At 42.5% G+C, this 23,687-nt stretch overlaps 1 protein-coding gene and 1 long non-coding RNA gene across 2 annotated transcripts in view; one reads left to right on the plus strand and one right to left on the minus strand.

The window, feature by feature from the left end:
• LOC130293519 (uncharacterized) overlaps positions 1–23,687 on the minus strand; it is a 108,795-nt gene that overhangs the window by 2,044 nt on the left and 83,064 nt on the right. Inside the window, exon 2 of the long non-coding RNA XR_008848233.1 lies at positions 22,671–22,802. This is a non-coding gene — a long non-coding RNA (uncharacterized LOC130293519). The remainder of the gene's footprint in view (positions 1–22,670; positions 22,803–23,687) is intronic.
• LOC130293512 (granzyme A-like) lies at positions 64–23,167 on the plus strand. Its single transcript, XM_056542308.1, has 4 exons — positions 64–244; positions 3,515–3,665; positions 13,714–13,977; positions 22,940–23,167. The coding sequence occupies exons 1-4, from the start codon at positions 147–149 to the stop codon at positions 23,087–23,089; spliced, it is 663 nt and encodes a 220-aa protein (XP_056398283.1). The 5' UTR covers positions 64–146; the 3' UTR covers positions 23,090–23,167.

The following is a 23,687-nucleotide window of genomic DNA, read 5'->3' on the forward strand; positions in this document are numbered from 1 at the left end:
ATGAATTATTTTAGAAAGGTTAATGTTTTACCAAGTAGTACAACATATAAAATGATTTTGAAACTGACAGTGCCCATTTAACTAAAACAGGAGCAAAACTGAGGATCATAAATGGCCATGAAGCTGGCGCTAACTCCAGACCCTACATGGCTTACATACACATTGAAAATAGAAAATATGAAATGATATGTGGAGGAATCCTGATTAAACCAAACTGGGTGGTGACTGCAGCTCATTGTAAACTGTAAGTATATGGAATCTCACCATCTCTACCACAAGTGAAAGAATATGTGACACCAGAGGCAAATTACATAACACTCAGGAACAATGGGAAATTTGAACCCAGTAGAAAACTGCTATTGCAGTCAGCGGGGAATCTTTTTAATACACTTCTGGCTTTGTCTCAAAAACTGCAGTGGCAGTGTAACAAAAAACTGCAAAGGGAAAACACAGCCTTAGGGTATGTTCAGGTTGAGTTTCACTGCCATTTACTTCAATGGGTCTGTAGTCAATCTGCAAATTTGCCTTTACCCTTGTTCACTGACCCATAAGTGAATAGTAGTAAAACTTACATTGGATCTACCAAAGAGGGAAACCCGCCACGATTTATCAATGTGTGAAGTATTAAAGGGGTACTCCGGTGAAAAACTTTTTTTTTTTCTTTTTTAAATCAACTGGTGCCAGAAAGTTAAACAGATTTGTAAATTACTTCTATTAAAAAATCTTAATCCTTCCTGTACTTATTAGCTGCTGAATACTACAGTGGAAATTCTTTTCTTTTTGAAACACAGAGCTCTCTGCTGACATCACGAGCACAGTGCTCTCTGCTGACATCTCTGTCCATTTTATGAACTGTCCAGAACAGCATATGTTTGCTATGGGGATTTCCTTTTACTCTGGACAGTTCCTAAAATGGACAGAGATGTCAGTAGAGAGCACTGTGCTCATGATGTCAGCAGACAGCTCTGTGTTCCAAACGGAAAATAATTTCCACTGTAGTATTCAGCAGCTAATAAGTACAGGAAGGATTAAGAATTTTTAATAGAAGTAATTTACAAATCTGTTTAACTTTCTGGCGCCAGTTGATTTAAAGGGGTTCTCCGGTGCTTAGACATCTTATCCCCTATCCAAAGGATAGGGGATAAGATGCCTGATCAAGGGAGTCCCACCGCTGGGGACCCCCGTGATCTTGCACACGGCACCCCATTTGTAATCAGTCCCTGGAGCGTGTTCACTTCAGGACTGATTACCAGCGACTACAGGGCGGGCGGCGTGTGACGTCACGCCCCCGCCCCTGTGTGATGTCACGCTCCGCGCGTCAATGCAAGCCTACGGGAGGGAGCGTGACAGCTATCTCGCCCCCTCCCGTAGGCTTGCTTTGAGGGGAGGAGTGTGACATCACATGGGGGCGGGGGCGTGACGTCACACGCCGCCCGCCCTGTAGTCGCCGGTAGTCAGCGAACACGCTCCGGGGACTGATTACAAACGGGGTGCCGCGTGCAAGATCACAGGGGTCCTCAGCGGCGGGACTCCCGCGATCAGGCATTTTATCCCCTATCCTTTGGATAGGGGATAAGATGTCTAAGCACCGGAGTACCCCTTTAAAAAAGAAAAGTTTTTCACCGGAGTACCCCTTTAAGTGCTACTGGGATTTAAAAAATTAGTTTGACATGTCATAGAGACATGTCAAAAGTTTTGAACAGTGGGGATCTGGGGGTTCAGGCCCCTACATATCACTAGAACAAGCCAGAAGAAGCACTCTGCTAAGTACTTCTCTATCTCCTCTGACTGCAAGAGCCCATGGAGCCCATCTTCTGCAGTGAGATAGGGAGAGCCGAATGTTTCTCCCACCTTGTTCTATAAATTAGTGGAGGGTCTGAACTTCCAGACCCCGACCGATCAAAGTTTTGTTAAACAACAGAGACACATTAAACCAATATTCAGTAGAATCTGCTGCATAAATGAGATATTTGCTTTATTTTCTAGCTTGTACTATATCAAGACGTTCAGTATTTACCGAATTGTTAATAAATAACCCACATTTACTTGTTTATATAGAGAGACATTGCCCCATAAGGCCTTATCCACATGGCTACATTGTATTATGTGTGCAGAAGCCGACAGTCTCATAGAATCTGTGGTAAAAAATAATGGCATGCATGGACATGTAAAGCAGTGTAACTCTGATCTACCATACAAGGTCTATGCGCACAATCCTGTCGTATCTATAGAGAGTATGACCAGTGGGATGTCACATGCTTTTCTGTTTTTTAAATAAGAACCTTTAAACCTTTCCTTTAAAGGGGTACTCCGGTGGAAAACTTTTTTTTTATTTATTTTTTATTATCAACTGGTGCCAGAAAGTTAAATAGATTTGTAAATTATTTCTGTTAAAACATCTTAATCCTTCCAGTACTTATTAGCTGCTTAATACTACAGAGGAAATGATTTTCTTTTTGGAATACAGAGCTCTCTGCTGACATCATGACCACAGTGCTCTCTGTTGACATCTCTGTCCATTTTAAGAACTGAGTAGGAGAAAATCCCCATAGCAAACATATGCTTCTCTGGACAGTTCCTAAAATGGACAGAGATGTCAGCAGAGAGCACTGTGCTCGTGATTCAGCAGAGAGCACTGTGTTCTAAAAAGAAAAGAATTTCCTCTGTAGTATTCAGCAGCTAATAAGTACTGGAAGGATTAAGATTTGTTAATAGAAGTAATTTACAAATCTGTTTAGCTTTCTGGTACCAGTTGATTTAAAATAAAAAGTTTTCTACCGGAGTACCCCTTTAATTTTAAATAAGAACCTTTAAACCTTTCCTTTAACTTTAAATAAGAACCTTTAAACCTTTCTTTTAAATAAGAACTTTGGTTAAACAAACGCAGAAAACCTATTTTGAGAATGTATGCTTTTAAAGGGGTACTCCGGTGAAAACCTTTTTTCTTTTAAATCAACTGATGCCAGAAAGTTAAACATATTTGTGAATTACTTCTATTAAAAAATCTTAATCCTTCCAGTACTTATTAGCTGCTGAATACTACAGAGGAAATTCCTTTCTTTTTGGAACACTGATGACATCACGAGCACAGTGCTCTCTGCTGACATCTCTGTCCATTTTAATAACCGTGCATAGCAGATGTATGCTAAGGGCAGCATGGTGGCTTAGTGGTTAGCACTGTTGCATTGCAGCGCTGGGGCCTTGGGTTCAAATCCCACTAAGGACAACAATAAATAAATAAAGACTTATTATTATTACAATGTCAGCAGAGAGCACTGTGCTCATGATGTCATCAGAGAGCATTCCAAAAAGAAAAGAATTTCCTCTGTAGTATTCAGCAGCTAATAAGTACAGGAAGGATTAAGATTTTTTAATAGAAGTTATTTCCAAATCTGTTTAACTTTCCGGAGCCAGTTGATTTAAAAGAAAAAAGGTTTTCACCGGAGTACCCCTTTAAGCTAATTTTTTCCAGAATTTTTTTGTTTCTTTCTTTTATTCCTTTTCTTTTTTTCAGGCCCAGATATAAAGCAACTGTTATTCTTGGAACTCATTTAAGTGATCCAAATGCGCATGAACAGGGAAGACAGACTTTTACTGTTAAGCAAAAGGTCATCCATCCGAATTATAACAGCAAGACATTGAACAATGACATCCAACTCATGAAAGTAATGAATCATTTTTATTTTACTTCAGATAGATAGATAGATAGATAGATAGACAGATAAATAGTCAGATGACATATAGATAGATATATAGATAGATGATAGTCAAATGGTAGATAAATAAATAAGATAGACAGATAGATAAATATGAGAGATAGATAGATAGATAGATAGATAGATAGATAGATAGATAGATAGATAGACAGACAGACAGACAGACAGACAGACAGACAGACAGACAGACAGATAGATAGATAAATAGCCAGATGGTAGATAGATACAGTCATGGCTGTAAATGTTGGCTCCCCTGAAATTTTTCAAGAAAATAAAGTATTTCTCACAGAAAAGGATTGCAGTAACACATGTTTTGCTATATACATGTTTAGTCCCTTTGTGTGTATTGGAACTAAACCAAAAAAAAAAAGCAAAAAAGCAAATTGGACATAATGTCACACACTAAAAATGGGCTGGACAAAATTATTGGCACTCTTAACTTAATATCTGGTTGCACACCCTTTGGAAAAAATAACTGAAATTAGTCGCTTCCTATAACCATCAATAAGCTTCTTTCACCTCTCAGCCAGAATGTTGGACCACTCTTCCTTTGCAAACTGCTCCAGGTCTCTTATTAGAAGGGCGCCTTTTCCCAACAGCTATTTTAAGATCTCTCCACAGGTGTTCAATGGGATTTAGATCTGGACTCATTGCTGCCACTTCAGAACTCTCCAGCGCTTTGTTGCCATCCATTTCTGGGTGCTTTTTGACGTATGTTTGGGGTCATTGTCCTGCTGGAAGACCCATAATCTCGGACGCAAATCCAGCTTTCTGACACTGGGCTGTACAGTGTGACCCAAAATCCGTTGGTAATCCTCAGATTTCATGATGCCTTGCACACTTTCAAGGCACCCAGTGCCAGAGGCAGCAAAACAATCCCAAAACATCATTGAACCTCCACCATATTTCACTGTAGGTACTGTGTTCTTTTCTTTGTAGGCCTCATTCCGTTTTCGGTAAACAGTAGAATGATAGGCTTTACCAAAAAGCTCTATCTTGGTCTCATCTGTCCACAAGACGTTTTCCCAGAAGGATTTTGGCTTACTCAAGTTCATTTTGGCAAAATGTAGTCTTGATTTTTTATGTCTCTGTGTCAGCAGTGGGGTCCTCCTGGGTCTCCTGCCATAGCGTTTCATTTCATTTAAATGTTGACGAATAGTTTGCGCTGACACTGATGCTCCCTGAGCCTGCAAGACAGCTTGAATATCTTTTGAACTTGTTTGAGGCTGCTTATCCCCCATCCAGACTATCTTGCGTTGACACCTTTTATCAATTTTTCTCTTCCGTCCACTCCCAGGGAGATTAGATACACTGCCATGGGTTGCATACTTCTTTATAATGTTGCGCACTGTGGACATAGCCAAATCTAGATATCTGGAGATGGACTTATAACCTTGAGATTGTTGATATTTTTCCACAATTTTGGTTCTCAAGTCCTCAGACAGTTCTCTTCTCCTCTTTCTGTTGTCCATGCTTAGTGTGGCACACGCAGACACACAATGCAAAGACTAAGTGAACTTCTCTCCTTTTTATCTGCTTTCAGGTGTGATTTTCATATTGCCCACACCTGTCACTTGGCCCAGGTGAGTTTAACCCCTTAAGGCACCAGCCGTTTTACACCTTAGGACCCGGACATTTTTTGCACATCTGACCACTGTCACTTTAAACATTAATAACTCTGGAATGCTTTCAGTTATCATTCTGATTCCGAGATTGTTTTTTCGTGACATATTCTACTTTAACTTAGTGGTAAAAATTTTTGGTAACTTGCATCCTTTCTTGGTGAAAAATCCCAAAATTTGATGAAAAATTAGAAAATTTTGCATTTTTCTAACTTTGAAGCTCTCTGCTTGTAATAAAAATGGATATTCCAAATATTATTTTATTTTATTCACATATACAATATGTCTACTTTATATTTGCATCATAAAATTGATGAGTTTTTACTTTTGGAAGACACCAGAGGGCTTCAAAGTTCAGCAGCAATTTTCCAATTTTTCACAAAATTTCCAAAATCACAATTTTTCAGGGACCAGTTCAGGTTTGAAGTGGATTTGAAGGGTATTCATCTTAGAAATACCCCACAAATGACCCCATTATAAAAACTGCACCCCCCAAAGTATTCAAAATGACATTCAGTCAGCGTTTTAACCCTTTAGGTGTTTCACAGGAATAGCAGCAAAGTGAAGGAGAAAATTCACAATCTTCATTTTTTACACTCGCATGTTCTTGTAGACCAAATTTTTTTATTTTTACAAGGGGTAAAAGGAGAAAATGTATACTTATATTTGTATCCCAATTTCTCTCGAGTAAGCACATACCTCATATGTCTATGTAAATAGTTCGGCGGGCGCAGTAGAGGGCTCAGAAGGGAAGGAGCGACAAGGGGATTTTGGAGCGTACGTTTTTCTGAAATGGTTTTTGGGGGGCATGTTGCATTTAGGAAGCCCCTATGGTGCCAGAACAGGAAAAAAAAAACACATGGCATACCATTTTGGAAACTAGACCCCTTGAGGAACGTAACAAGGATTAAAGTGAGCCTTAATACCCCACAGGTGTTTCACGACTTTTGCATATGTAAAAAAAATTTTAAAAAAATTTCATTAAAATGTGTGTTTCCCCCCAAATTTCAAATTTTTGCAAGGGTTAATAGCAGAAAATACCCCCAAAATTTGTAACCCCATCTCTTCTGAGTATGGAGGTACCCCATAAGTTGACATGAAGTGCACTATGGGCGAACTACAATGCTCAGAAGAGAAGGAGTCATATTTGGCTTTTTGAGAGCAAATTTTGCTCTGGGGCATGTCGCATTTAGGAAGCCCTTATGGTGCCAGGACAGCAAAAAATACCCACATGCCATACCATTTTGGAAACTAGACCCCTTGAGGAACGTAACAAGGAATAAAGTGAGCCTTAATACCCCACAGGGGTTTCACGACTTTTGCATACGGAAAAAAAAAAAATTTCACAAAAATGTGTGTTTCCCCCCCAAATTTCACATTTTTGCAAGGGTTAATAGCAGAAAATACCCCCCAAAATTTGTAACCCCATCTCTTCCGAGTATGGAGGTACCCCATAAGTTGACATGAAGTGCACTATGGGCGAACTACAATGCTCAGAAGAGAAGGAGTCATATTTGGCTTTTTGAGAGCAAATTTTGCTCTGGGGCATGTCGCATTTAGGAAGCCCCTATGGTGCCAGGACAGCAAAAAATACCCACATGCCATACCATTTTGGAAACGAGACCCCTTGAGGAACGTAACAAGGAATAAAGTGATCCTTAATACCCCACAGGGGTTTCACGACTTTTGCATACGTAAAAAAGAATTTTTTTTTTCACTAAAATGTGTGTTTCCCCCCCAAATTTCACATTTTTGCAAGGGTTAATAGCAGAAAATACCCCCCAAAATTTGTAACCCCATCTCTTCCGAGTATGGAGGTACCCCATAAGTTGACATGAAGTGCACTATGGGCGAACTACAATGCTCAGAAGAGAAGGAGTCATATTTGGCTTTTTGAGAGCAAATTTTGCTCTGGGGCATGTCGCATTTAGGAAGCCCTTATGGTGCCAGGACAGCAAAAAATACCCACATGCCATACCATTTTGGAAACTAGACCCCTTGAGGAACGTAACAAGGAATAAAGTGAGCCTTAATACCCCACAGGGGTTTCACGACTTTTGCATACGGAAAAAAAAAAAATTTCACAAAAATGTGTGTTTCCCCCCCAAATTTCACATTTTTGCAAGGGTTAATAGCAGAAAATACCCCCCAAAATTTGTAACCCCATCTCTTCCGAGTATGGAGGTACCCCATAAGTTGACATGAAGTGCACTATGGGCGAACTACAATGCTCAGAAGAGAAGGAGTCATATTTGGCTTTTTGAGAGCAAATTTTGCTCTGGGGCATGTCGCATTTAGGAAGCCCCTATGGTGCCAGGACAGCAAAAAATACCCACATGCCATACCATTTTGGAAACGAGACCCCTTGAGGAACGTAACAAGGAATAAAGTGATCCTTAATACCCCACAGGGGTTTCACGACTTTTGCATACGTAAAAAAGAATTTTTTTTTTCACTAAAATGTGTGTTTCCCCCCCAAATTTCACATTTTTGCAAGGGTTAATAGCAGAACATACCCCCCAAAATTTGTAACCCCATCTCTTCCGAGTATGGAGGTACCCCATAAGTTGACCTGAAGCGCACTACGGGCGAACTACAATGCTCAGAAGAGAAGGAGTCATATTTGGCTTTTGAGAGCAAATTTTGCTCGGGGAGCATGTTGCATTTAGGAAGCCTCTATGGTGCCAGGAAAGCAAAATAACCCCCACATGGCATACCATTTTGGAAACTAGACCCCTTGAGGAACGTAACAAGGGGTACAGTGAGCATTTACCCCCCACTGGTGTCTGTCAGATCTTTGGAACAGTGGGCTGTACAAAATTTTTAATTTGCGCAGCCCACTGTTCCAAAGATCTGTCAGACACCAGTGGGGTGTAAATTCTCACTGCACCCCTCATTACATTCCGTGAGGGGTGTAGTTTCCGAAATGGGGTCACATGTGGTTTTTTTTTTGCGTTTGTCAAAACCGCTGTAACAATCAGCCACCCCTGTGCAAATCACCTCAAATGTACATGGTGCACTCTCCCTTCTGAGCCTTGTTGTGCGCCCCCAGAGCACTTTGCGCCCACATATGGGGTATCTCCGTAGTCGGGAGAAGTTGCATTACAAATTTTGGGGGGCTTTTTTCCCTTTTATCTCTTGTCAAAATGAAAAGTATAGGGCAACACCAGCATGTTAGTGTAAAAAATTTATTTTTTTACACTAACATGCTGGTGTAGACCCCAACTTCCCCTTTTCATAAGGGGTGAAAGGAGAAAAAGCCCCCCAAAATTTGTAAGGCAATTTCTCCCGAGTACGGCGATACCCCATATGTGACCCTAAACTGTTGCCTTGAAATACGACAGGGCTCCGAAGTGAGAGCGCCATGCGCATTTGAGGCCTGGATTAGGGATTTGCATAGGGGTGAACATAGGGGTATTCTACGCCAGTGATTCCCAAACAGGGTGCCTCCAGCTGTTGTAAAACTCCCGGCATGCTTGGACAGTCAACAGCTGTCCGGCAATACTGGGAGTTGTTGTTTTGCAACAGCTGGAGGCTCCATTTTGGAAACAGTGGCGTACCAGACGTTTTTCATTTTTATTGGGGAGGGGAGGGGGGCTGTGTAGGGGTATGTGTATATGTAGTGTTTTTTACTTTTTATTTTATTTTGTGTTAGTGTAGTGTAGTGTAGTGTTTTTACGGTACAGTCACACGGGCAGGGGGGGTTACAGCGATTTTCCCGCTGCGAGTTTGAGCTGCTGCGCAAAATTTGCTGCATCGCAAACTTGCAGCCTGATACTCACCGTAAGCCCCTGCCCATGTGAATGTACCCTGTACATTCACAGGGGGGGGACCTCCAGCTGTTGCAAAACTACGACTCCCAGCATGCACAGTCTATCAGTGCATGCTGGTAGTTATAGTTTTGCAACAGCTGGAGGCACACGGGTTGGGAAACACTGAGTTAGGAAACAGACAATGTTTCCCAACCAGTGTGCCTCCTGTTGCTGCAAAACCACAACTCCCAAACATTCTCAGGCATGCTGGGAGTAGTAGTTCGGCAACATCTTTAGAGCCAGATGTTGCCGAACTAAAACTCCCAGCATGCTTGGAGTTGTAGTTTGCAACATCTGGAGGACTACAGTTTGCAGACCACTAATACAGTGGTTCCCAAGCTGTGCCCTTCCAGATGTTGCAAAACTACCACCCCCAGTATGCCAAAACTGTCCAGGCATGCTGGGAGTTGTAGTTCTGCAACATCTGAAGGGCCAGATGTTACAGAACTACAACTCCCAGCATGCCTGGACAGTAAGGGCATGCTGAGAATGTGTAGTTTTGCAACATCTGGAAGGGCACAGTGGTCTCCAAACTGTGGACCTCCAGATGTTGCAAAACTGCAACTCCCAGCATGCCCAGATGCCAAGGGCTGTCTGGGCATGCTGGGAGTTGTAGTATACAGGGTCCCAATACAGCAATGCATGTCGCTTTACGGCGACGTGCATTGCTGTAAAGGGCCCGACCGCGGCTGAAGATCTACTCACCTGTCGCCGCCGCCGCCATCTTCCTCGCCGGGATCCGGGTCTTCAGGGACGAGGTAAGTACCGGGGCCGGTCCCCAGCACTCCCCCGTCCCCCGCTGCGTCCTCCGGTCTTCCTCCCGTCCTCTCCGGACTTCCAGGGGCCGGGCAGGACGGGAGGAAGTAACCGCCCCCTCCCCCTGTGATTGGTCGGTTAACTAACCGAAGAATCGCAGGGGATCGGAGGAGGTGGCAGGCTTGCCACCTCGCTCCTAGTCTTCAGCATGGTCCTGGCTGTCTGTGACAGCCGGGATCATGCGAAATTACCGGGCGGTCGGGTCCCAGAGACCCGATCAGCCCGGTATCGCCGCAGATCACAAGGGCGATTTCCCTTGCGATTTGCGGCGATCGCCGACATGGGGGGCCTACTTGGCCCCCCTCGGCATTTGCCCTGGATCCCTGCTGAAGGATTTCAGCAGGGATCCACTTCCGATCTCTGCCGGGTGAGCGGCGGAGACCAGGAAAAGACATGACGTATGCATACGTCATGGGTCCTTAAGACCCAGGGTCTGATGACGTATGCATACGTCATGGGTCCTGAAGAGGTTAAAGGAGCATCACATGCTTGAAATAATCTTATTTTTCCACAATTTTGAAAGGGTGCCAATAATTTTGTCCAGACCATTTTTGGAGTTTGGTGTGACATTAGTTCCAATACACACAAAGGGAATAAACATGTGTATAGCACAACATGTGTTACTGCAATCCTTTTCTGTGAGAAATGCTTCATTTTCAAAACAAAAAAAATCAGGAATGCCAACATTTACTGCCATGACTGTAGATAGATATAAGATAGATAGATAGATAGATAGGAGAAAGATAGATAGTAGATAGATAGATAGATAGATAGATAGGTTGATAGTAGTCAGATGGTAGGTAGATAGATACCGTAGATAGATAGACATACATATAGATAGATAGATAGATAGATAGATAGATAATAGATCAGAACCACTAAGACCTCAGTGGAATAGAACATAGTGACAACGTTCTGCAACTAATATAAAATGATACATCAGGTTTTTTTTTTCAATCCCCTTTGCAAGCCACCCCTTATGTTTTAGCCCCTTTTTTTTTGGGGGGGGGGGGGGGGGCTCAAATCTGAAAACACAATGTTTGCCCACCACAGGTCCTTCAACCACAATATCTTCATCACAGCTTAGTGCTACTTTAGTCCACAAGCTCGCATTTCTTGGAAACATGTCAGTCCATCTTGCAAGCCACTCCCCCTCCCAAAAGCTATGCCCTTTCTATTGATGACCTAAAGCTCAGCCGCACCTTAGGACAGGATATGAGGACAGAATATGAGATCGGGGATATGAGGACAGAATATGAGATCGGGGATATGAGGACAGAATATGAGATCGGGGATATGAGGACAGAATATGAGATCGGGGATATGAGGACAGAATATGAGATCGGGGATATGAGGACAGAATATGAGATCGGGGATATGAGGACAGAATATGAGATCGGGGATATCAGGACAGAATATGAGATCGGGGATATCAGGACAGAATATGAGATCGGGGATATGAGGACAGAATATGAGATCGGGGATATGAGGACAGAATATGAGATCGGGGATATAAGGACAGAATATGAGATCGGGGATATGAGGACAGAATATGAGATCGGGGATATGAGGACAGAATATGAGATCGGGGATATGAGGACAGAATATGAGATCGGGGATATGAGGACAGAATATGAGATCGGGGATATGAGGACAGAATATGAGATCGGGGATATGAGGACAGAATATGAGATCGGGGATATCAGGACAGAATATGAGATCGGGGATATCAGGACAGAATATGAGATCGGGGATATGAGGACAGAATATGAGATCGGGGATATGAGGACAGAATATGAGATCGGGGATATAAGGACAGAATATGAGATCGGGGATATGAGGACAGAATATGAGATCGGGGATATGAGGACAGAATATGAGATCGGGGATATGAGGACAGAATATGAGATCGGGGATATGAGGACAGAATATGAGATCGGGGATATGAGGACAGAATATGAGATCGGGGATATGAGGACAGAATATGAGATCGGGGATATAAGGACAGAATATGAGATCGGGGATATGAGGACAGAATATGAGATCGGGGATATCAGGACAGAATATGAGATCGGGGATATAAGGACAGAATATGAGATCGGGGATATGAGGACAGAATATGAGATCGGGGATATGAGGACAGAATATGAGATCGGGGATATGAGGACAGAATATGAGATCGGGGATATGAGGACAGAATATGAGATCGGGGATATGAGGACAGAATATGAGATCGGGGATATGAGGACAGAATATGAGATCGGGGATATGAGGACAGAATATGAGATCGGGGATATGAGGACAGAATATGAGATCGGGGATATCAGGACAGAATATGAGATCGGGGATATGAGGACAGAATATGAGATCGGGGATATGAGGACAGAATATGAGATCGGGGATATGAGGACAGAATATGAGATCGGGGATATGAAAACAGGATATGAGGGGAGATTGGTATTGAGAACAGGAAATTAGGACAAGATATGAGGTCTGGATACGCGGTCGAAATGAGGGCAGGATATCAATATGAGATATGAGGTCAGGACATAAGGACGAGATATGAGTTTGTCAGGATATGAGGATGGGTTATGGTATGTTTACATGGCAGAATGTCCGTGCAGAATTCCGTCCTAATATTACATACAGATATTTCGCAGCAGCAGAGTCCAGTTGATTTCAATGGGATTCTGCTGGGCAGATGTTTCTGCCGTGGAAATCCCAATTCTGGCATCCACAAAAAGAATTCACTTGTCTTCACTTTTTGCTGATTTTGCTCGGAAATGCATTGCCGTCTATGAAACAGTGCATTTCTGAGCTGTTCTAGCACACAGATTATTCAAATATGCGGAATGTTCACAAGTGTTTTCCATGTGGACATTCCACACTTTTTATGCCGTGCGAACATGGCCTGATGAGGCTAAAAGTTTCATTTTCACCTTTCCTCTCCCACAAGGTTTAAATCAACTAGTGCTAGAAAGTTAAACAGATTTGTAAATTACTTCTGTTTAAAAATCTTAATCCTTCTAGTACTCTTTTCTTTTTGAATTTATTTTCTGTCTGACCACAGTGCTCTCTGCTGACACCTTTGTCCATATGGACAGTTCCTGAAATGGACAGAGGTGTCAGCAGAGAGCACTGTGGTCAGACAGAAAATAAATTCAAAAAGAAAAGAACTTTTGCATATCCAGATTGCATATCCTTTATCCTTGCATTTAAGGCAATTATGGACATCTCAGTACCTGGGTAAAAATATGTACGTTTTTCTCCTATAGTTTTGCTAATTTTTAAAAAAATGTTCTTACATAGGCCCTCCTTTCTAAGGCTGGGTTCACACTACGTTTTCTCCCATACGGGAGCGCATACGGCAGGGGGGAGCTAAAACCTCGCGCTCCCGTATGCCACCGTATGCGCTCCCGTATGTCATTCATTTCAATGAGCCGGCCGGAGTGAAACGTTCGGTCCGGTCGGCTCATTTTTGCGCCGTATGCGCTTTTACAACCGGACCTAAAACTGTGGTCAACCACGGTTTTAGGTCCGGTTGTAAAAGCGCATACGGCGCAAAAATGAGCCGACCGGACCGAACGTTTCACTCCGGCCGGCTCATTGAAATGAATGACATACGGGAGCGCATACGGTGGCATACGGAGCGCGAGGTTTTAGCTCCCCCCTGCCGTATGCGCTCTCGTATGGGAGAAAATGTAGTGTGAACCCACCCTAACATAGATTTACTTATCTCTGTTTCAGTTGCCAATTAAAGCAAAGCTTGGGCGCAAAGTACAGCTTTTTGCTTTGCCCGATACATATGAAGATGTGAATGAAGGAACAGTCTGTGAAACAGCGGGATGGGGACTGACTGAGGAGAAAAAAGACGCTGAACGTCTAATAGAAGTCAATGTTTCAACCATAAACAGACGGGAATGCCAGAAACGTTTCAAAGGTGTGCATACGGAAATCACCGAAAAGAAGATTTGCACTAGTGTGGGACCTAAGGGAGAGGACACCTGTGGAGTAAGTTCGGAAAAATCGGAGAAATATTTAGGAGATCAGAAGCTACATTGGGGCAAATTCCCTTATGCAAATGTGCCAGAATTCTGTCACAAAAATGGCGTGGTTTCTGATGAAAGGGGCATTGCTTGCATGCACCAAAACAGTGGTGTAACATATTTGAGTAAAGTAAGCCAATTAATAGTTGTAGTTAAAACTTAGACTATACAGTCTGCAGATTTATCAACAGCTGGAGCCACCGTGATAAATCTGTCTTATTTAACCCCTTAAAGTGTACCTGTCGTCAACAAAAACTTTTTATAATATAGATAAAAGCATTATATATATATATATATATATATATATATATATATATATATATATACAGACAAAGAATAAGTCAGCCAGCACTTTAGTTGATATCAAACTATTATATGGACCTGGCCTACAGGTGCACGCTACTAGGCTAGATATACAGCAACAGAAGAATGCAGCAGCACACTGCCAGCACAAGGATATAGGTGAAACATGAACATGCAGATAAAACATGGAGAGCTATACAGCTATGGTGTAATAGATGCAAAATGTGAAACTATGAAATAGTGAGGCACTTAGCTCGCAAATTTGTCTCCGCCGGCGGTCAAATAGCTTGGACCGTCCCACCGCGATAAGGTGGCCTCCTTGGGACGGACCCTACACTGTGAATATGCCTCTGTGTGAACAGTTCAGTAAGTAGGGTCCGTCCCAAGGAGGCCACCTTATCGCGGTGGGTCGGTCCAAGCTATTTGACCGCCGGCGGAGACAAATTTGCGAGCTAAGTGCCTCACTATTTCATAGTTTCACATTTGCATCTATTACACCATAGCTGTATAGCTCTCCATGTTTTAACTGCATATTCATGTTGCACCTATATCTTTGTGCTGGCAGTGTGCTGCTGCATTCTTCTGTTGCTGTATATCTAGCCTAGTAGCGTGCACCTGTAGGCCAGGTCCATATAATAGTTTGGTATCAACTAAAGTGCTGGCTGACTTATTCTTTGTCTGTATTGCACATACGGGGGAGTGGCTACCTCCATGTTGGCCTTGCACCCCACCCACCTCTATCAGGTGTGTATATAAGGTGTCTTGGATGTTCCAGACCCTGCCATGCTTACTGAACTGTTCACACAGAGGCATATTCACAGTGTAGGGTCCGTCCCAAGGAGGCCACCTTATCGCGGTGGGACGGTCCAAGCTATTTGACCGCCGGCGGAGACAAATTTGCGAGCTAAGTGCCTCACTATTTCATAGTTTCACATTTTGCATCTATTACACCATAGCTGTATAGCTCTCCATGTTTTAACTGCATATTCATGTTGCACCTATATCTTTGTGCTGGCAGTGTGCTGCTGCATTCTTCTGTTGCTATATATCTAGCCTAGTAGCGTGCACCTGTAGGCCAGGTCCATATAATAGTTTGGTATCAACTAAAGTGCTGGCTGACTTATTCTATGTCTGTATTGCACATACGGGGGAGTGGCTACCTCCATGTTGGCCGTGCACCCCATCCACCTCTATCAGGTGTGTATATAAGGTGTCTTGGATGTTCCAGACCCTGCCATGCTTACTGAACTGTTCACACAGAGGCATATTCACAGTGTAGGGTCGGTCCCAAGGAGGCCACCTTATCGCGGTGGGTCGGTCCAAGCTATTTGACCGCCGGCGGAGACAAATTTGCGAGCTAAGTGCCTCACTATTTCATAGTTTCACATTTGCATCTATTACACCATAGCTGTATAGCTCTCCATGTTTTAACTGCATATTCATGTTGCACCTATATCTTTGTGCTGGCAGTGTGCTGCTGCATTCTTCTGTTGCTGTATATCTAGCCTAGTAGCGTGCACCTGTAGGCCAGGTCCATATAATAGTTTGGTATCAACTAAAGTGCTGGCTGACTTATTCTTTGTCTGTATTGCACATACGGGGGAGTGGCTACCTCCATGTTGGCCTTGCACCCCACCCACCTCTATCAGGTGTGTATATAAGGTGTCTTTGATGTTCCAGACCCTGCCATGCTTACTGAACTGTTCACACAGAGGCATATTCACAGTGTAGGGTCCGTCCCAAGGAGGCCACCTTATCGCGGTGGGACGGTCCAAGCTATTTGACCGCCGGCGGAGACAAATTTGCGAGCTAAGTGCCTCACTATTTCATAGTTTCACATTTTGCATCTATTACACCATAGCTGTATAGCTCTCCATGTTTTAACTGCATATTCATGTTGCACCTATATCTTTGTGCTGGCAGTGTGCTGCTGCATTCTTCTGTTGCTATATATCTAGCCTAGTAGCGTGCACCTGTAGGCCAGGTCCATATAATAGTTTGGTATCAACTAAAGTGCTGGCTGACTTATTCTATGTCTGTATTGCACATACGGGGGAGTGGCTACCTCCATGTTGGCCGTGCACCCCATCCACCTCTATCAGGTGTGTATATAAGGTGTCTTGGATGTTCCAGACCCTGCCATGCTTACTGAACTGTTCACACAGAGGCATATTCACAGTGTAGGGTCGGTCCCAAGGAGGCCACCTTATCGCGGTGGGTCGGTCCAAGCTATTTGACCGCCGGCGGAGACAAATTTGCGAGCTAAGTGCCTCACTATTTCATAGTTTCACATTTGCATCTATTACACCATAGCTGTATAGCTCTCCATGTTTTAACTGCATATTCATGTTGCACCTATATCTTTGTGCTGGCAGTGTGCTGCTGCATTCTTCTGTTGCTGTATATCTAGCCTAGTAGCGTGCACCTGTAGGCCAGGTCCATATAATAGTTTGGTATCAACTAAAGTGCTGGCTGACTTATTCTTTGTCTGTATTGCACATACGGGGGAGTGGCTACCTCCATGTTGGCCTTGCACCCCACCCACCTCTATCAGGTGTGTATATAAGGTGTCTTGGATGTTCCAGACCCTGCCATGCTTACTGAACTATTCACACAGAGGCATATTCACAGTGTAGGGTCCGTCCCAAGGAGGCCACCTTATCGCGGTGGGACGGTCCAAGCTATTTGACCGCCGGCGGAGACAAATTTGCGAGCTAAGTGCCTCACTATTTCATAGTTTCACATTTGCATCTATTACACCATAGCTGTATAGCTCTCCATGTTTTAACTGCATATTCATGTTGCACCTATATCTTTGTGCTGGCAGTGTGCTGCTGCATTCTTCTGTTGCTATATATCTAGCCTAGTAGCGTGCACCTGTAGGCCAGGTCCATATAATAGTTTGGTATCAACTAAAGTGCTGGCTGACTTATTCTTTGTCTGTATTGCACATACGGGGGAGTGGCTACCTCCATGTTGGCCTTGCACCCCACCCACCTCTATCAGGTGTGTGTATATAAGGTGTCTTGGATGTTCCAGACCCTGCCATGCTTACTGAACTGTTCACACAGAGGCATATTCACAGTGTAGGGTCCGTCCCAAGGAGGCCACCTTATCGTGGTGGGACAGTCCAAGCTATTTGACCGCCGGCGGAGACAAATTTGCGAGCTAAGTGCCTCACTATTTCATAGTTTCACATTTGCATCTATTACACCATAGCTGTATAGCTCTCCATGTTTTAAGTGCATATTCATGTTGCACCTATATCTTTGTGCTGGCAGTGTGCTGCTGCATTCTTCTGTTGCTATATATATATATATATATATATATATATTTGTAATGTACTTTGGTTAAAAAATTTGTATATTTTTGTCCCTGCAGGTATTGCCTGTGTGTTTCTATGAGGATTCTAAATACAGGAAGTGATGGTGGACAAGCAGGGCTCTGTGCACTAAGAAAAAGCAGGACCATGTGCACTGGGGCTCTATAACATGTTCCTGGCTCATACATCAGGATGATTGACAAGCCAGGAGTCTGCACAGAGCCCTGCCTGTCCTGCCCTCCCTTCTTGTTTTTGGACTCATCATAGAGACACACAGACAATAGCTGCAGGGACAGCATTTTTTCACCCACATTTTTAACCAATATATATAAAAAATAAACATATACTGGTATTATCTACATTATATAAAATGTTTTTGTTGATGAGAGGTACACTTTAAGGGCGCAGGATTTTTCCATATTTGCATTTTCATTTTTTCCTCATCACCTTCTAAAAATCATAACGCTTTAAATTTTGCACCTAAAATTCCATATGATGGACTGTTTTTTGCGCCACCAATTCTACTTTGCAGTGACATTAGTCATTTTACCAAAAAATCCAGGGTGAAACGGAAAAATTAACTGTGCGACAAAATTGAAGAAAAAATGCCATTTTGTAAATTTTGGGGGCTTCCGTTTCTACGCAGTAAATTTTTCGGTAAAAATGACACATTTTATTTATTCTGTAGGTCCATACGATTAAAATGATACCCTACTTATATAGGTTTAATTTTGTCGTACTTCTGCAGGAAAATTTTTACGTTAAAAATTGTCCTTTTCTGACCCCTATAACTTTTTTATTTTTCCGCGTATGGGCCGGTATGAGGACTCATTTTTTGCACTGTGATCTAAAGTTTTTATTGGTACCCTTTTTGTATTGATCAGACTTTTCAATCGCTTTTTATAAATTTTTTCATGATATAAAAAGTGACCAAAAATACGCTATTTTGGACTTTGGAATTTTTTTGCATGTACGCCATTGACTGTGCGGTTTAATTAATGATATATTTTTTATAATTCGGACATTTCCGCACGCGGCGATACCGTATGTTTATTTTTATTTAAACTGTTTTTTTGTTTTTTTTTATGGGAAAAGGGGGGTGATTCAAACTTTTATTAGGGAAGGGGTTAAAGGACCTTTATTAACTTTTTTCCACTTTTTTTTGCAGTGTTATAGCCCCCATAGGGGATTTGTTGTTTCATCCATCATTACTACAGAACTTACAAGTGACTGCAGCTCTGATAGGACATAATGAGGAGAATACACAATAATATCAGAGACTATAGGTGACATCTTCTCTATAGTCTTTCCTTATCTAATTCAGATGGTACATACCGCCAGGACTTGTTCTAGCTAAATGTTCACTTAGCAGAACTTGACGCCCAGACGTCTCCTCACTATGTCAGCGGATTCTGATCCTCTATATGAAAACAATAATTATTATAATACTGCCAAACACTGCATCCTTTGAATATAATACCGGCACACACCCTCTGAATATAATTCTGATACACTGTACACACTCTGAAAATACTACAACACACTGTACCCTCTGAATACCGCCACACACTGTACCCTCTGAAAATAATACCGCCACACACCGTACCCTCTGTATATAAAACCGCCACACACCATACCGTCTGTATATAAAACCACCACACACCGTAACCTCTGAATATAATACTACACCACACTGAACCCTCTGAATATATTACTACAACACACTGCACCCTCTGAATATAATACTACCACATACTGCACTCTCTGAATATAATACTGCCACATACTGTGCTCTCTGAATATAACCTTGCCATGCACCCTCTAAATACAATTCCTTATAATATACACTATGGACAACATTTATCATTGTCTTTAGACAGTTTTATGTGTCTAAAAAAGGTGCAGAAAAGGAACAAGCAGGGTTTATTTGCGACTTTTTTGCGCCTTTTGGTTTACACATTTTTGCTGATTTTGAGTTGCAATCCACTGATTTTGGCAATACACATGATATGGAAGGGTTTTATGAACTGCACCTTTTTGTGAAAAGGCACAAAAAAGGCACAAAACCACAGAAAAGTCTCTAAAACTACACCAGCCCAGATTTAGCATTAGCTTTTTGGTGTATGTGAAAAAAGAAATTTCAGAAAATGGGACCTGCACAAAATGTATCAAATCGTCTGCTACCTTTTAATACATCTGGTTCTCACATATAATGCCCCCCTTTCATGTGCCCCCACATATAATACCCCCTGTCCTGTCCCCTCAGGGGGGCATTTTATGATGCCCTGTGCGCGATCATGTCCTGTGCCCCTCACATATAATGCCCCATGACCTGTGCCCTTCCCATATAATGCCCCCTGTCCTGCCCCCTCAGGGGGCATATGTGAGGGGCACAGGACATGGGGCATTATATGTGAGGGGCACAGAACATGGGGAATTATAAGTCAGGGGCACAGGACAGGGGGCATTATAAGTCAGGGGCACAGGACAGGGGGCATTATAAGTCAGGGGCACAGGACAGGGGGCATTATAAGTCAGGGGCACATGACAGGGGGGCATTTTAAGTCAGGGGCATATGTCAGAGGGCATTAGGTGTGAGGGGCACATGACAGGGGGGCATTATAAGTGAGGGGCAAATGTCAGTGGGGGCCTTTTATGTCCTTTACATGGGCACATGACAGAGGGGGGGGGCCCTGTCATGTGCCCCCACATATAATGCCCCCTGACATGTGCCCCTGACTTATAATGCCCCCCAGTTATGTGCCCCTCACTTATGATTTGCCCTTATCTGTGCATGCGCCCCCCCCCCCCCCCTCCCTGCGGCTCACACTGCAAGAATGGAGCAGCACGTGAGAAATGGTGACAGCTCCCGCTTCACCATGCTATAGTACAGGAGTGGCAACAATCTGGGGGAGGGGGGCAATTGCCCCGTTGCCCTCCCCCTGGATCCGCCACTGCAGAAACAATAGACTTGTCTATTCTTTCTGCAGATGCTGGAATCAGAATTTCCAAGACAGAAACATCTAGCACAGAAATTCTGCTGTGTGAACAGTGCTGCAAAATCCCAATGAAATCAATGCTGCAGCGGAATGTCTGTGCGGAATATTCTGTGCAAACATTCCGCACAAGTTCCGCCCGTGTAAACCCAGCCTTAGCGTGCATTTCTCCTAGCTAGTTCTAACTATCAGTCGAGGCGTGAAAACTTAGGCCATGTTCACGCCTCAGAATTTCCGTGCAGAATTCCTCTTGGAACTCTGCACGGAGATTCCACTGCAGCGGAGTCCCATTCTGCTGCGCTGTGCACATGGCGGAATTTCCGTGCTCGAATTCTGAATTCCATGTCCGCAGAAAGAATGCCTTAGATCCTGACCTATCAATACTTTTGACATGTCTCTACAACACTGACAGTGCCCCTTTAAGTGTCCCTACACTTCTATATTGCCTATCAATAGGTGTGTGTTACCGTATGGTGTTTGTATAAGTAATCAGTTTTGTTTTAACATATCTTTTTATTCATTTATTAAACAATGCAAAGTTAACAATGCTAGATGAGTTCTTACTTAGAGATAAAACTGTAAATAATGATACATACATTCAATGTAACAAGCTAGATAGAGCTATAGAAACAGTGTTATTTCTAAGCAGTACATGAAAGTCCGAATATTAGTTATAAAGTCCTAAAAAAAGGTGATACTAAGGGCATAGTATTAGTATGTGGATTCTTGCTAGTTTGGACAATTTATGAGATCAGACTAAGTAGTTATATTGAACATATATTTAAACTGGGGAGGGGTACTATTGGAATTTCCTAAAAGTGATCCATGATAACCAGATCACGTGGAACTCAGTACTAAGGAATCAGGATCCATATCCTACCAGTGTAGTTTATGGAATATCTACAGCTTGCAATGAGACATACCATGATTCTTAGGAATTTGTAATATGGTCGTGTTCACGGACCCTTGTACAGTGGTCCCTCAAGTTACAATATTAATTGGTTCCAGGACGACCATTGTATGTTGAAACCATTGTATGTTGAGACCATAACTCTATGGAAACCTGGTAATTGGTTCTGAAGCCCCAAAATGTCATCCAAAAATAGGAAAAACTGAGGATTAAAGAAAAATAAGTAGATAACTAATATAGATAAAGCAAATCCTTACATATAAAAGTAATAAGGATCTGCTGGAAGCTGTAATCACTGTCTATGTCAGTGTTTCCCAACCAAGGTGCCTCAAGCTGTTGCAAAACTACAACTCCCAGCATGCCCGGACAGCCTTCGGCTGTCCGGGCATGCTGGGAGTTGTAGTTTTGCAACTGCTGGAGGCACCCTCTTTGGGAAACACTGGTCTATGTAGAGGAAAGGCACTTCTTCAGGGTCCTGTACAGAACACGCAATGTCCTAAAAAAAAAAAGTTACATGGAGTCGGTGTCCAAAGGAGCAGCTAACTCTGGCACAGGTAAAGTGTACAGAACATGTAATACCTCCCTGTACTGTAGGGGGCACTACCAGACACCAGTCAGTGCATACGCTTCAGTAATACAGGGGTTTTACCAGTGAAATATCCATTCTGATTGGTCGGTTCTTCCAGCCATTGGCATGTTTTGCAGATTCCATAGCATTGTATGTTGAGTCTGGTTTCAAGTCACAATGGTCCAGAAAAGACCATTGTATGTTGAAACTATTGTATGATGAGGCCATTGTAAGTTGAGGGATCACTGTACTAAAATATGTGCAAACAGCAGTTTTTTCATTCTCTCACCATCACTTTAGAGTTTGGGAGAGAGACTCAAAGCAGATGAAATGATATTTATCTTCTAAATCTACTCCAATGTGTTCATAACTTATTTCTGTGAATGATATTGTTTTTTTTCCCAATATACCTTAAGGGTCTATTCACACTACAGTATCCCTGCACATATTTGAAGCTGTGTTCAGTCATTTAGTTTACACTGAACTCTGCAGCATAAAATCTGCAGCAGTCTACGGAAAAGGAAGAAGCTGCTACAGAGAGAAGGAGTTTACAGCTTACACTGCTCAGTACTGCTGCTTCTGAGGGTGTGCGAAAGAGTCTGACATAGGGGAGCAGGATCCTGTCTTTTGAGTGTGCAGGGGGAGAGATCATAGCCGCTAGTCTACACCCGCTCTGGAGCTGAGATGGAGCCTGAAAAACAGAAATATTGTTATTACTTGTGTCCACATAATGGCTTATTCTAAAAAAAATCATCTTAAATAATAGAGAGGCCTTAATGTTAATGCAGAAATGACACTGGATTTAATACATTATATTTATTTAAACAGGGCGATTCGGGTGGACCCCTGATATGTAATGGCGTCTTCAGAGGAATCCTTTCATTTGGAAGTGAGCCTTGCGGGAAACATAATGGAGCAGCTGTGTATACTCGCCTAACTGAGGAATACATAGACTGGATAAAAGAAATAATAGAATAATAGTCATAAAGCATCATTGCTACTTCTTATAATTATGTTCTTTTTTATCTTCAGCAGATCCCCTATATCCAAAAAAAAAACAACAGAGCGGATCTAAGGAATCATTGGATTTTTTTCGACCTATTAAAGCTGTATTGCAGTCTTAGCAAATGGATGTTATGCTTTTATAATGAAAATGTGTACTTTCGGTATCAGTTGCTCACAGTTCCCATATCTTGCTGCCATTCAATTGAAAGTTTTACCTTTTACTCCTAGGGCATAAGATTCTGTTCTGCAGGTGCATTGTTTGTTACACAGTGTATTTTGTATCTGTCCATGACACAACCATTGAAAGAATTGTATCTCCCGTATAGATCAGTTGTATACCTCCCAATGTTTACCTCCAGCATACACAGCAAATGCAGTCTACATAGACCCATATATGACAAATACACACATCAACACTGAAATTGCAACGCCAAGAAAGACAAGCCGTAAGGTTATGCAAATTAAGGAAGTAGTAGTTGTCCTTAAGCTCTGCAAATAATTAAATCTTCAAGCATGTATAAGGGGCTTTAATCGTATAAAAGCAGATTGAAAGCAATTTTATCAGCCCCAT

The sequence above is a fragment of the Hyla sarda genome, chromosome 1 (genome assembly GCF_029499605.1).
Source record: "Hyla sarda isolate aHylSar1 chromosome 1, aHylSar1.hap1, whole genome shotgun sequence".
Lineage (NCBI taxonomy): Eukaryota > Metazoa > Chordata > Amphibia > Anura > Hylidae > Hyla > Hyla sarda.

Excerpts from the sequence above, each read along its gene's own strand:
- LOC130293512 (XM_056542308.1), top strand. The coding sequence starts at position 147 with ATGGCTTACATACACATTGAAAATAGAAAATATGAAATGATATGTGGA. Across the intron at positions 3,666-13,713 it reads ATGACATCCAACTCATGAAA|TTGCCAATTAAAGCAAAGCT; the intron begins GTAATGAATCAT and ends TCTCTGTTTCAG. Across the intron at positions 13,978-22,939 it reads AGGGAGAGGACACCTGTGGA|GGCGATTCGGGTGGACCCCT; the intron begins GTAAGTTCGGAA and ends TTATTTAAACAG.